Raw genomic sequence first — 15,304 nt, forward strand, 5'->3', positions numbered from 1 at the left:
TGGGTTGCTGTGCTTTATTTCTCCACTAACCTTCAACAAGAGAATTGTATTTATTGGGGTTATTATTGCACATTCTGTGCCTTGCACAGCACCTAGATGAACAAGCACTTAGTTGTTGACTGATGAAAGAACAGATGCCTAAATATTGTAAATCCCTATGCTTTTCAACCAGAAATAGTGGGACAGGAACTGAGCTGATTTTGCTCCAAAAAGTGCCTTTTATATAGTGTCTACTTCAGGAGTGTTTATTGAATAATTGGTGGATGAGTGAATAAATGAGTAATGACTATTTGGCCATAGACTCCCTGATGGCAGATACCAGTATCATGGTTCTTCATTGTACCAATACCTCACTGAAGGTTATTCACAGATGTGTTGAAGAATAATAAATGATACTCATTTTTATATTTTCCTCTTGTCTCTACAGAGTTCTTGCTTTCATAGTCCTTTCTCTTCTATGGTTTAGTTTGGTTTAACAATTAACCAGGCTGTGAGAATTGAAGATATGGATGATTGTAAGACATAGTCAAGTACTTTTGGCTCATGCCTTTGATTCTAGCTACTCAGGGAGATCTGGCGGATCAAGTATTGAAATCAGCCTGATCAGAAAATTCTGCATCTCCCTCTCCAATTAGTCAGCAAAAAACTGGGCTGGAGATGTGGCTTAAGTGGTAGAGTTCAGGTTAAGCAAACAAGCTTCACTCAGAGATCAGTGCTGACAAAAAAAACAAAACAAGATAAATCCTCAAACAACAAAAGTCCCAATTTCTTTTTACTTGCAAGTTGTCAATGGGCTCATATTACAGACAACAGTGATATTATCTAATGTGGCCAATGAAAACAGACATAAAGTAAAGAAACAAAGTGAAAAGTTTTATGAGAAGGTGGTGCTATGCAGTTTTGAAGGATGACTGGGGATCTGCTTGATAGTGGAGGAGGCTTGGAAGCTTGGACAAGCAGGTGTGAAAATTGGATTAATCCTGAGCTTTTTCTGGTCCTTTTCTTACAGTAATGACGTGGAAGGGAGAATTGTAGGTAGGTTCCTTAAAGGGCTATTGTGTCCAAATGCCCAAAGACTTGGTCTTTTCGCTCTCACAACATCTCAAGCCATGGGTTGAAGATTTTGGTCTCCCATGAGTCCACAAGTAGGAGGAAAAGAGCTACTCTAGAAAGGTGCCACAAAAAGGAAGCCTATGATGGGGAGAGAAGCTCTAGTCATGAAATGAACAAGGGATGTTGCAAAATGATCTATGGAAGGTTTGGAAGTGAAATGATTGCATTTGAAGATATGCTATTCAGGAGACTTTTTCTGTGTCCCTGCTCAAAGATCAGATCTAGAATATGAAAAGTTATAGTAAAATTTTAGAATAGGGAAGGAACCAGAAAAGGGCTGGGCATAAAGTAGACACTGAGCAATAATGCTGTATTTGTAATCTGAAGATTTGTATGCTTCCTCCAATCTTTGGCATTAAGCCTAGATCGATGTTCTGAAGTAAAAGAATTGGGAGAGCATCTCCTGATATTGGAAAGCTGGATAATCCCTAAGTCTGCTTTGGGAGCAGACCAAATCATCTTAACAGTTGCTTATTTTATTTGGTTTGCTATTAAATATTTACCCACTGTATTAAATGCTTAGGGAAGAGTAGCAATCTTATGTTGGCTGTGTCTACAATGCATTTATTTTATCCTTGACTCAGTCAATATGATTTTAAATTGAAGCACACAGGCTTTAAGAGTTTGAACTATTCTGCACTGGGAAGCCTGTCCTACAAGGGCACATTCTTAGTGTGCAGAGAGGTAAACTCCTAGGGGACATGTGGAGGCAGGGCAGAAGATGAGAGTTTGCATAGCTGATGGCTGCCGTTTCCATAGTAGACGCCTCTTGGATTTGGTAGATTCAGAGACAGATCCATTCAGAGATATGTGTATAACCCAGGACTGTGTAGTGATTAGAGCCCAGACCTGAGAGCATTGTTGCCTGGGTATGGTTCCCTGTTCTGTCAACTATTATGTGACCATAGGCAAATTTCTTAATGTTCCTGTACTTCAGTTTTCTTAATCATAATTGATAGGTGGTAATAGTGCTTAAGAATCTGTAATGAGAATGAAATGGATTAATGCATAGTCATTAGGATATGATACACTAGGTCTTAGTCTTTGATATGTTTTATTATTTCTCCATGAACTATAAGCTTCACTAAGACAAGAGATTTTAGTCTGTTTATGGTTATATCTTCTCTGCTAGAGTATAGCCTTCATTGTAGTAGGTGTTACTCAATTTTTAATGAATACATAAATACCTTTTTATGTATTTTGGACCCTATGACAAGTGCTAGTGGTATAGAAATGATCAAAGGGCCTACTTACACAAGGCTTACAGTCTGGTGGTAGGGACAGATACTAAAACATGACCACCTGTTCCCAGCCTTGCTGTGTGTTAGACTCACCTAATGGCTCCTGAAAAGATATTTTGTCTGAGCCCCAGCCTGAAGACTCAGGATATATGAATTACCTGTGATAGTTGTAGAATCTAATCTAAATACTCTCAATGTTCCTTGAAACATTGGGAATACTGAATTGTGGAATGTTTGATTAGATACATTAGACAAGAACTAGGAGTGATGGTGCATACCTATAATCTCAGCGTTTGGTCAGCTTCAGCTATATACCACTTGAACCACACTCCAGTTTAAACCTCCACATCTGGGAAGCTAAGGCAGGAAGATTATGAATTCAAGGCCAGTGAGTTACACAGCAAAACCGTTTCACAACAAAAAAAGGCATATTAGATTGAAAGATGCTAATACATTCTATTTAAAAAGAAATAAATGTAAACATAAAAATATAAAAGAAAAATAAATATATGTTTGGCAGCTCTAGTAAAAGAGAAATATATGTCAAATGGGAAGTATATGTCACAAATGATGGGAACAGAGACAGCAAATGGAAGCCCAGAAAGCAATGTTGGTTACTAATAAAACAGAAATGGAGGCAAACAGCTCAAAGCAAGACAAACAAAGCAGCTTCACTCAGAAATCAAGGATCAAAGGGACAAAAAGTTTTAGAAAAGAAAAAAGGCAAGTCCTTCAAGAACACACACCACCTCACACCCTGTACTCAATGGTGGTTACACCTTCTCTTTAAATATCACACATGGCACATATACAACCTGTAGCCACAAGCAAGAATTTAAACATCCCCAAAAGGGGCAGTTCCTATTTTTTTAGTGCAATATAATGAAGTCAGAAAATAATAACAAAATACTAAATGAAATCTAGCCATTTGAAAGTTTAAAATAAATTATATAAAAAAACCTCTTGGATTAAATTAGAAATGAAACAAATTGCAAATTGAAATTGGTGATCATTTCAGAACCATGTTTTTTGAAATAACTTCTAGATAAGGATAATACTTGATAAGGAGAATACAAAATAATACTTGAGAAAACCTTACAGTTTGAAACCTATGAATTAGAAAAAAAGATAAAGGAACAAGTAAGGTAGGTTTCAAATGAGTGGAAAAATCTCACAAAGAAAAAAAAAGCCTATAGAAAGTAGAAGGGATTAGAAACATAAGAGAGAAATTAAAATGTTTACCACCATTTTTCTCTCTATGAAATGAGAAAACAGGTTTTAAGTAACATGCCAAAGATAAAAAAAACTAGGAAGCAATAAGATGGAATTTCAAAATCAACTGCACTTGATTGTGGAGTCCAGAGATTCTAACACTTTGCATTTTGCCTACTCACCCCTTCCACAGAAAGGAAATGAAACTTAAAACATAGCGACTCATTAGCAACTGATTGGAAAGATACACATGGCAAACTTTCTACTAGGGGATGCACTCTTAGTTTCAAGCAAGAAAATTAATACCATCATGTTTTGAATCTCTGACCATCTACAATAAAACTCATAATTACAAAACAAGTCCTGAGTCAAAAAAGTAATAAAATGGAAAAGAAGCAAATAAACTGGCTCTATGAATCAAAAAGTTATTTCTTCAAAAGCCCATTAAAATAACCGTATGTCCAATAATTCTCAGAAAATAGCCACACACAACTTTTCAATTAGTAAAGGGGTGATAATTTCAGAGATTTTAAAATTATGTATGCTATTTTCACTGTCAGTAGTCATATACTGGTGATAAAACATGATTTCCTAGAAGATATAGAAAAAGTCATAATTTAACATTTTTATATAAAATAGAATAAAACAAAAACTCTTAGTAATCTAGAAAAAAATAACTTTCTTAATCTGGTAAATGCTATGTACCAGAGATCCCTACTAGACAGCATACTTAATGGCAAAGTATCAGGTGGATTTGACAAAAGCAGATATGACAGCTTTTTTGGCCACTAGTCAGCATATAGTGAGAAGTAGAATTTACATTGATTTGTGTCAGTGAGATGAGATCAAGAAAAGGAAGGAAAATGATAGAAAGAAAAAAGACAAAGCATCATTCTTGAAGATGATATGCAAAAGGCTGAGATGCAAATCAACCTACTGAAAAAAGTACTTGAACTTTCAGGAAAGAATTCAATTATTAATTTTTGAATTAGCAATATCCTTCTGCTGACCTACAATAATTAACTAGAGAAATGACAACCACAAAAGTTGTACAGTATATTGGGCCCCAAACTCCATGAAGTTATAGGAAACCCATATAAAGATTTGTTAAACTGATTCAACTTGATAAGGAAAGCATACTCATTGATGAGAAATATCCAAGTTCATTTAAAAAGGTAATGCAAGCCCAATAAGATTTTAAAAATTGGACCTGATGAGCCAATTCTAAGATTCACTTGGCAGAGAAAATGTATGTGAATATCAAAGACATTTTGAAAAAGATTACAATGGGCAAGAACTTGTCCTACCAGACATTCAAATATGTTGTAATGTTACTGCCTGGTATCAGAACAGTAGTCAGATGAATTATGAAGTGTGTGCAGGCATAGGCCTTTCTACTTCAGCTAATCTAGGAGAAAAAGATTCTTACAGATAATATATATATATATATATATATACATAATACATATCCATGTATGTATATATATATATATATGAATCTAAGAATTATATTGTTATACAGTAGAAAAAATAAAGACAACTTATGTTGACAGTAGAAGAATTGCACTCGAAGGATGAGTAATACTGTACAGCTATTAAACAGAATGAAGAATATGATCCAAATATACTGACATAAAAAGAGGCATATGACCTGTAATGCACTGCAAAAATATCACTGAATTGAAAATATCCAACTGGAGGATTAGGCAAATAGTATGTGTGTAATGGTTTGGATCATAAATACCTGCACAAAGCTCATGCTGTATAGGTTTGGGCATTACTTTGTGGCACTAGTAAGGGGTGGTGGAACCTGTATGAGGAGGGGGTTAGTGGAAGGAAGTGAGGCCAGTGAGCAATTTAGTGGGATGCTGCAACCTGTTTTCTCCCCCTTTTTTCTCTTGTTCCTTGGTCACTGTGAGCTGAGCAGCTCTGTGTTGTCATCTGCTTGCCCCCCATCATAGTCTGCCTCACCACAGGCCCCCAAATAAGTTAAACTATGGAACTGAGAGCTGAATAAATCTTCCTTTAAAGTTGATTCTCTTGGCTATCATTATAGTAATGAAAAACTGACTAATAGTGTGATAATATTTATATTAGATCACACAAAGCTATACATTTTTGTCTTTACAGTTAATGTTCAGTTAACTATGGGAACTCTTGTTGAACAACGTGTTGTTAGGCAAATTAATTCTTTTGTGGACATCAAAGAGGGTCCTTATACAAACTAAGATTGCTATCCCAGTAGGTAACACAGTATACTACTAGGGTATATGTGGTCTGTTGTCCACTGAAATATAGTTTCTTACATGGTATGTGATTGCATAGCTGTTGTGCTTAACCCATCAATGAAGGATTTATAAAATTATAAAGAAGAGCTGTGTGATAAAGATGTGAGGTTGTGGGAAGGATAGAGAAGGAATGATCCTTTCTGTTTTATAACTATGTAATATATTGTTTGAGGGCTAAAGCCTTTTAAATAATGAAAATGCAAAAAATGCAGTGCTATTCTTTATAACATGGCTTATTGCAAAAAGGTTCATGAGATTGTTTCAGAATAAATTGGCTGGATTGTTTCTGAATAAATTGGACAACTCAGCAACTCATGGAGGGAAAACAGGACAACTAAGCACTAAATGCCTCTGGCATAGACTGGCTTTTCACTTTTCCTGTCCTACTTTCTCTAGACCTACTACATTTCCATCATCAGTCATTTAGCTGCTTAGTGCACTTTCTAAGTTATATTCACATGCAAAAAACATTCATCCATTGGATTTTAGGTCCTCAAGAGATAACATTTCTGCCCTTATTTGTTGCTCTCGTCTGGAAATCTTTGGTTTCATCTCTGCTCCCCTACTGAACCCAAAGGAGCTAAATAAAGCTACAGATCTTTTTCTTCAAGAAATTGTATCACTCCATCCTAGAAACAGGAGTAGCTACTTTAAGTTTAATGTTAGATTAGATTAGTTATTAAATTACTTAAGATGGAAACTAATTATAGATTGAAATGAAATTATTTCTTCCTAGACAAATATCCTTCCAACTGTAAGTTATAGAGGGAAACGTAAGAAGATGGGGAAAATAATATAAATTACTAAGCAATGTGTACCCATGCTCCTTAAAGTCCTAGGCTTTGTGCAGCACCTGCTACAATTAGTAAACTTCAAAGCTGTGACCCCTTCAAGCTCCAGTTAAACAAAAAAGCTAGAAAATATTTTACCTCTTACTTGAAGATAAAGTTCCCCACTGTGCCTTTTATAAGATGCCTTTCTATCCACACTCCCCTGCACTCTTGCAAGGAGCAGAAAAATCTCATTTGTAAATATTGTCTGCTTTGAGCCTTCAGAGAAACAACATAATCTGCAAATGAGAGTCACGTTGGCTACCCAGCCATGAGGAGAAAAAGAGGAACAAAGTTCTAGCAGTGATCCAAAGCATCAAAGCATCTGAAATAAGTGTATTTTTTTCTTTTCTGTAAGCCATGGGAATTGGTGTGATGAGACTGAAAGGTGCAAGAGCTCTTTGAATTCAATGAGGACATGGCTAGAGCTTTCTCTGTTTTATTGCATTTAGGGCAAATGTAGACAGTCCAGTGGGTTTCACTGAAAACTATTTCTTGCTTTAAGCTGTAATTGACACCTTTAATCTCCAAGCTGTGGTGGCAGTGAGCCTAGTACATGGTCCAAGAGTCAGAAGAAGGCTTGTAAAAAGATGCTATTAGAGATTTCTGTATATCAACAAACTCCTAAAAAGAAAGCTGGCGAGTTGAAATGGAAAAACAGAAGGATTCAAATTTTTTTTCAAGTATACACTAGTTTAAACATGAAGGGGGAACACTCAGTTGTTTAAAGGGGGTTGAGGTTTTTACCAAACTCAGAAATTCTTGAGAGCAGGTGAGATACTTTTTGCCAAACTTCATATATTAAGGGTTGACCTTTCTCTCCAATCAGTTAGATAACTGCCATTTCATTCTGTGGATTTCATTTTTTAAAAGCATATAAAATATCCTCATCTCAAACCAATTTTGCTAGTATTTCCACAATGGAATAATTATTTTAGCCCCTAACATAAAAACCCTCTCGGTGTCTCTGTGAGCACTGTAGGCTGTCAACTATTTTAAATGACCTTGAGAACAGTCAGGTTAAGGACTTCATTTATGCCCTTAGAAGTCAATACAAGGAGGCTTACTCCATAAAGGAAGAGGCAGTTCTATTTATAATGCTTAATTAATCCTGTCCTGTCATACCAGAACCCACTTTTGACCTTTTGTTTCAAGCTTTCCTAAAGTCAAGTCTCCTGAGATGAGAAATGTTAATATGGGAATGCTGATTGAATTGAATAACTAATCATTTGGATAAATTAGCTTCTGATAGCTCACTAATCAAATGTAGGAAGGAATTGTCAAGTTGGGCAGCCTTGATGAAACCCTTCATCAAATTTTGTGGTAGAAAGTGGTAGAAAACATAAAATGTTGCATGTAACTGCCTGAAGACACTTGCTCCAAATGGGACAACCAAGAGGATGGCTACAGGAAACTATCCTTGGTAGCTTTGTCTATATACTATTTATTGTTAATATTCTAATGCTGTCTTCTCTTTGATACAGAAAATTCAGTGATAATCAGGTCAACCTAAATTAAAGTAACCTATGGAGGTACAATCAGAAAGTTATGTGGAGAATTCTAAATACCCAGAAAGCTATAGGGAACAGGAAGAATAATGTCTGTAGAGATATATAACATATCCTGAGATGGGACCCTAGGGAAGAGAAAGGAAGGCAAATGTCCTATGTGGGCATTTTTTGCAGTAGTGGCCTGAAATCATTGGGTGCTTGAAGTTTGGCACGAGGTATGGAGAGCTTTGTCAGAGCATTTCCATATCCTCTTGGGAATCAGGAAAATATCTTTCTTTCCTTCTCATTTCTCACATTCAGGAATCAACATAATGTGATGACTTGGATGCTATTTTGAGTAGTTACATTCTTTAATTTTTTGCCCCTCCTTTTTATTTATCTGTACATTGGGAATCCAAAGTGTGTTTTATAAGGCAGCTGAGGCAAGGACAGAGTTAATAAATTCACATGCAAGCAGTGCCTGGTGCAAAACAGGCACATTGCAAACGTGGACTATCGTCATTGTTATGGCCCTCGTGGCTTCCTCCTCTGGCTCCTCTCCTTTCCCAGTGCTTTCGCAGTAGCCAACTCAGGCTGTCACAGTCTCTCTCTTGAATACCTTCCTGATCCATTTTCTTATTTTAAGCCCTATCTCTTCTAATACTTCATACCCAGTACTAATACTTCAAACTTTCAAAAGTCTACCTGAGGTCTTGTTCCTATCTTAGTCACTAACTGTAGAATTCTATCACATAACATTTAAACTCTGACCTTGATTTCAGACCTTTTTCTATCTGACTACTGGCCTTAATTTTACTTTTAGGTTTATATTCACTGCTCCGTCTTATGATCCATACTCAAGAGAAGCCATGCTATATTTCCTGTCCATTCTACATGATTTACATGATCACTTAGTCTCTACTTGTCCTGGTATTGTCTTAGTTTTATATCTGTACTCATGATTCTTTTCATCTTCCAGCCAACTCTTGTTCGTCTACCAGATCCACTAACTTCTGTCCATGACACGTCTACCCTGCAGCCTTTACTTAATCACTCCTTGTTCTTTTCTGAGCCCAGTTCATTTCACCTGGTTTTATTTTTTGTTTTACAATCTCCCCCCCATTTTTATATTCCATATTTTAACCTCTTGGCTTCTGATTTTCAGTATGTTCCATATCACAAGCCTATGGTCTGTACAGAGTAGGGCCTCTGAAAACATGTGTGGCATATTGAAGTGCTTGCGATATCAGCCTGGTCTCATGGTTCATTCTTCTTGTGACTTATTCTCAGTCACCTTATTGTTTCTTTCTTTCTTTCTTTTTTTTGTCGGTCGTGGGGCCTGAACTCTGGGCCTGGGCACTGTCCCTTAGCTCTTCAGCTCAAAGCTAGTGCCCTACCACTTGAGCTATAGAACCACTTCCGGGTTTTTTCTGCTTATGTGGTGCAGAGGAATTGAACCCAGGGCCTCATGCATGCAAGGCAAGCACTCTACCACTGAGCCAACTTCCCAGCCCATCCCTTATTGTTTCTTAACATCAGTGTACATGGATATATATTCTAACTCCAAAAGCAGTTGGGGTAAAACATTTCAGCAGAAGAACAAAACATATGAAAGTGCACAATCCCCAAACCACAGCTTCCTTTCTAGGAAGGAACAAGGAGGAAAGATGTGGAGTTCAGTACCTTTATACCTGGTCACTACAGCTGCATTGATGCTGAGAGGCTCCTGGAAGCTGACAGTGAGTGATGTGCTGCTGGTTACCATGAGGCATGCATTGGTTGGCACCTCAGGGGCTCCTGGGACAGAAGGCAAAACACAAGGATCTGAGCCTTGCAAATAGTTTTCAAAAAATGTTCCTACCTTTTTAATGGATACCATGAAAAACACACTATAGGAATATTTGCACGGCCTGGTAGCTTTTGCTTTTGAATGTTTTCATTAAAAGGCTCAATGATGTTTATTTGCTGCCATCATGGTCTTCTTGGAGCATTAGGACATTTTCTGAAGGGTTAAAGGAAGCCTTCCTCAAGTGTCCTGAGAACATAATGGGTGTTGGGCTGTGCTAGCAAATAAAGGGCAAAAAGAAATAACAGATTCCTATTCACATGGAGACCTTTAATGGTTCAGAAGGTACTTTCATGGAAATCATTTCATTGAGCCTATTGGCCATCCTGCCAGAAGAGAAAGACGAAATTGTGGCCTCAAATGGTCAAACTGGTTGTTCATGAACATGATGAAGATATACACAGCCAGATGAAAGCCCAGAGTTTCCAATGCCTAATGCTGGGCCTCTCCCAAAATTCAAATTCTTACTCCCTTTGCTTTTAGACTGCCTCCTCTTATGCCGGGTAGTATTATGTAACTAAAATAACATACAGGGCCTGGTTCCCCTGGCTCATGCCTGTAATCTTAGATATGCAGGAGGCTGAGATCTGAGGATCACGGTTCAAAGCCAGTCCAGGCAGGAAAGTCCATGAGACACTTATCTCCAATACAACACCAGAAAACTGTAACTACCACTGTGGTACCCTTGAGCTGAAGAGCTGAGGGACAGCTCCAAGCCCACACTTCAAGTCTCATGACTGACAAGACAAATAAACAAACAAAACAAAAGAATGTCCTAATAGTATGGGTGATGGTTTTAGGTATTCCTTCATACTCACCAGTGTTTTACACCTGAGAAACTTAGAAAAAATGGTATCATGTCCAAAAATATGCCTGCTTCAAGTAAGACTCTTGTCTAAATAAGGCACAATTGCTAATGTCTTTCTACTAACGATTGCTCAGTGGTCAAAATCCCATATCAGTATTGCTGAGAAGAACATTAATAAAGGAAGCATCTTTTCATCAATATGGCTGAAGTCTTTTGCTTTAGGAAAAGGGCCAGGTCTAGGTTTGGTGTGTATAGTACTACTTAAGAAGGCTATGTTTTCACTATCTTTAGTCTTTGTCTCTGTCACACAGTCAGTACAGAGAATTTTCAAATGATTCATTAACTCCTTAGTTTTCAAGTAGTAACTTTTAGTTTTCTAAATAAAATCTCCTTCTAGAATGAAATGTTTGAATTGTATATTTGATTTTTAGTAAATCTCTTTCTAGAGCAAAATGAAATCTTCTAGAATAAGAGTTTAATATTTTACAAGTATTAGAGTTGTGTATTTAGTTTTAATATTAGGAGCTGCATTCAGCAATATTTCTAGCTTATGAATACTATGTAGAAAGGCTTTTCTTAAACTAACAAAGAATTGCTAAAGGGAATAAAAATTCAGACAAAAAAACACAGCCCATAGACTTACAGACTGTCCTCTGCTTGTATAAATTGAAGTTGTCTATAGCCTTCTGTTTAAAAAAAATGAAATAGGGAGTTGAAAACACCTTAAACTTGAAGCAGAAACTGGACAAATAAACAAAAAACACTTTTTTATCTCCACATCCCAAAATAGAGCATTTAGGACATTGGTCCATCCAAGTCATTAGGCATTAGGGCGTATCGGGTGGGAAGGGCTTGGTGAGTACAGCATGCATGGGAAGAGGCCAGAAGCACCAACATTCATGGCTGTGGTTAGAGAACCTATCAGGAGCCAGGAAATCAAGCAAGACAAAATACCCTTTTACAGCATCCCAGAACCTTTACTCCAAATAGATTAACAACAGCCATCCATGATGAGTGAAAGAAGGCCCGACTGTCCCAAACCAAAGCTTAGCCTAGTTGACTGTAGACTCCCTCTGCATATACTTACTGGCATGTTCAAAGCCTGTTTTCATGCGTCTGTAGAGCCGGTACCTCCACTCCCAAGCTTTTAGCTGTTTCTCTTTCTCTGTATTGTCCAGAGTGAATCCTTCATTTTCCACTTGGGCAGACAGTTCACTCACTCTGTCTTGGGCCTCCTGAACCAGTGTGTTGAGGTGCATTGCTCGGCTTTCCAGGCTGACAACTAAGGGGAAAGAAATAATGTAACTCCTTTCTGGAGATATGCTAATGCATGGGCGGGCTAGATCTGAGAGTCCACTATAGGTTTAAAAATCCTAGAGAAGCCGGGCGCTGGTGGCTCACGCCTGTAATCCTAGCTACTCAGGAGGCTGAGATCTGAGGATCGCGGTTCAAAGCCAGCCCGGGCAGGAGAGACCGTGAGACTCCTATCTCCAATAAACCACCAGAAAACTGGAAGTGGCGCTGTAGCTCAAGTGGTAGAGCGCTCGCCTTGAGCTGAAGAGCTGAGGGACAGCGCCCAGGCCCAGAGTTCAAGCCCCACGACCGACAAAAAAAAAAAAAAAAATCCTAGAGAAAGTAGGACCTGTGGTGAGTAGCAACTGTCTTATTTCCATAAGATATAATTAGTAACATTTACAACCAGAGTTAGTGCTAAATTAATCAAATAAGATATTTCCATAATTATAATTGCACAGATTCGTTTAGAAAGGCAAACACTTAGGGGCCAATGTTCGGTAGGGCCAGAAAGGCCCTAGGAAAAATTAGTCACGGGGCTGGGAAGGTGGCTCAGTGGTAGAGTGCTTGCCTAGAATGCATGAGGCCCTGGGTTCGATTCCTCAGCACCACATAAACAGAAAAAGCCAGAAATGGCGCTGTGGCTCAAGTGGTAGAGTGCTAGCCTTGAGCGGAAGAGCTGAGGGACAGCGCCCAGGCCCAGAGTTCAGGCTCCAAGACTGACAAAAAAAGAAAAGAAAAGATATATTCATCAGGCAAATTACATTCCACCAAAGTGATTTACAACTTCTGCTTTATTACATCCATCTTAACATATAGATTTTTTTGCACACATTATCTTAAAGTTTGTTATTCATAAATATATTTATTGCTAACACAGTGTCTCTTTACTGATGCCACAGTTAAGCTAGTGAGTTTCAGTGGCTAGATTACTTGGCTGTGATCATATATTGGTCTCTGAGCAATTTGATCTTTGAAAATGGTCTAACTATAGGAATGGATCTTCTCCAGACATGCCTGTATTCAAGGGGGCATTATATAGTATCACCTCTTGCCAAGAGAGGCTATGTGGATTTACATTTGTGTTTTACTGGATGCTTAATATTCTTCATTTGATTTATATCATATTGGTTACCCAGTTTGCCCTTGTCTTATTGAATGTTTGTGAATGGTAGAAGTTGCCCAGTCTTGTGTTAGGCTTTGAGGCCACTTTTGGGGTCTGTTTGTGATTACTGTGCATATAAGGGTCTGTGTAGGTGGTTACTTGGTCAATTGAGAGGTACCCCTCCAGCATAATGGTAAGGTAGGAGACAGCCATATTATGGGAATGTGATAAATCATACAAATAACAAAATAAATCTGAGTCAAGGTCTACAGCTTTGTTGCTGAAATGTGTTTGACATACCTGCGACCAAAACAGCATTTCCGCCTGGGAAATGTAGGGGAAAGAAATACAGGTAGGAAAGAAATCCATTCATTTCAGCCTTCTAATCAAATGGGAAAATATTATGAAGATACCTCAAGTGAAAATTTGTTAGGCATATTTTGAAATGGAAATTAGGTGGTTATATCTTCATATTTTCTGTTCATAGATGTGTTTGCATTAATTACAGGAAATGAATACTAATTCATTATTGCCCCTGAACACCATCAGTCTAAATTTATTTACAGATGAAGTGAATGAAAAATTAGTTGAGTCTTTTTTTCTTTTTCTTTTTCTTTCGTCTTTCTTCATCAAGTTGCTGTTTAGAACACTCAGAACTGTGTTTTGCTACAGATTTGTCATGGTTAATGAATGTTGTTGTAGCAGTCAATCATGTACTCTAAATACTGTCACACTTTTTTTTTAAAAGCCTCAGTCATGAGCCATGACAGAAAAATAAACAAATAAATATAAAGCTAAAAAACTCTTTCACTGAGCAGCTACAACTATGCAAAATCCCCTGGGAAGGCTAAAGGAGGCCAGAATAAATGATAATATAAGTGCCATGGATGTAGGGAAGCAATGATGGTGTATGTACATGGAGGTTTTGGAAAAAAATACACACACACACACACACACACACACACACACACACACACACACACACACACACACACACACACACACACGGTGCACACTCCAGTGGAAAAATTGGCAATATTAGTAGCCTCAAGGTGCAATTTCCTGGAGTAGTGAGATTGACAAGTCAGTACTAAATGCTGTTAATTTAACTAACTTCAGATTAATGGTAGAGTCTGCTATGACTGAAACCCTCAAACACAGTCTCATTATAGCCTTGCTGGGAAGGTCCTAAATATAGGCATTGACAGTTTAAAACAAATTCGTATATATTTGTGTATTTTTAGACATAGGTTAGGCGTCAGAGTTTGTGTCACAGTTTTCAGGTTGATTAATTGACCCAGTAACTGCACCCTCTACCCACAGCCCCCCTCCTTCCACTCCAAATTATAGAGAAAATGGGGGAATTGTCCTTGTTAAGTTATTCAGTAAGCCTTTTATTGTAAGTCTGATGTTTGAATTGCATGCATGCGTCAACACTTGGGTGATAGACACATGATTTATAAAAATAAATTTTTCTAATACTATGAAATCCCTCCTATTAATTTTTATATCCACAACAGTTTATTACTAGTGTGAATTCCAGGTGGCATTTCAGATGGGCAGCTTTTCTGGAATTATGCTGGACTACCCCTGACATTTTTCCTACTCTCTCTAGTATAACTCATTTTGTTTCTATACCTTTCCTTTCTTCTGAGGCTTTAAATGTGTAATTCCAGTTATTGTGGTAAAGGGATTCTGTGTCTCTACCATAAAGCATTTGCTCCTTCAGAGATTAAACAAAGGAGCTCTATAGATTTCTAGAACCAGGTGAGCATTCCTAGATTATTTCTGTCCCTGTGCCCCTCAGACTGGGGTACTTCAGCTCCAGTGTGATGAGGTGCTGGTAGTGGCTAGGCTGGGGACAGATACAGTGGACAATCTCTGAAACCACAACATGAGTGCTCATGTTTTTCTGGAGTATCAAATTACTACACAGATTTTGATGAAATTATATTAGTTGGAAATTTGAGACAAGCATATTTATTATGGAAGAGAATGTAAAACTTTCTAAAAAATTTAAAATAAAAAGTTGTATGTAAATCTCTGCCTTTTTAAGATTTAGTAGCCAAGTATCCCTG

At 37.6% G+C, this 15,304-nt stretch overlaps 1 protein-coding gene across 1 annotated transcript in view; it reads right to left on the minus strand.

Annotated features, from left to right (window-relative positions):
- LOC106001701 (ankyrin repeat and fibronectin type-III domain-containing protein 1) overlaps positions 1-15,304 on the minus strand; it is a 128,041-nt gene that overhangs the window by 77,734 nt on the left and 35,003 nt on the right. Inside the window, exons 5-6 of the mRNA XM_013036710.1 lie at positions 11,916-12,110; positions 9,858-9,971 (exon numbers count right to left, since the gene is read on the minus strand). Coding sequence (XP_012892164.1) covers positions 9,858-9,971; positions 11,916-12,110 — 309 coding nt within the window. The remainder of the gene's footprint in view (positions 1-9,857; positions 9,972-11,915; positions 12,111-15,304) is intronic.

The sequence above is a fragment of the Dipodomys ordii genome, unplaced genomic scaffold, assembly GCF_000151885.1.
Source record: "Dipodomys ordii isolate 6190 unplaced genomic scaffold, Dord_2.0 Scaffold7, whole genome shotgun sequence".
Lineage (NCBI taxonomy): Eukaryota > Metazoa > Chordata > Mammalia > Rodentia > Heteromyidae > Dipodomys > Dipodomys ordii.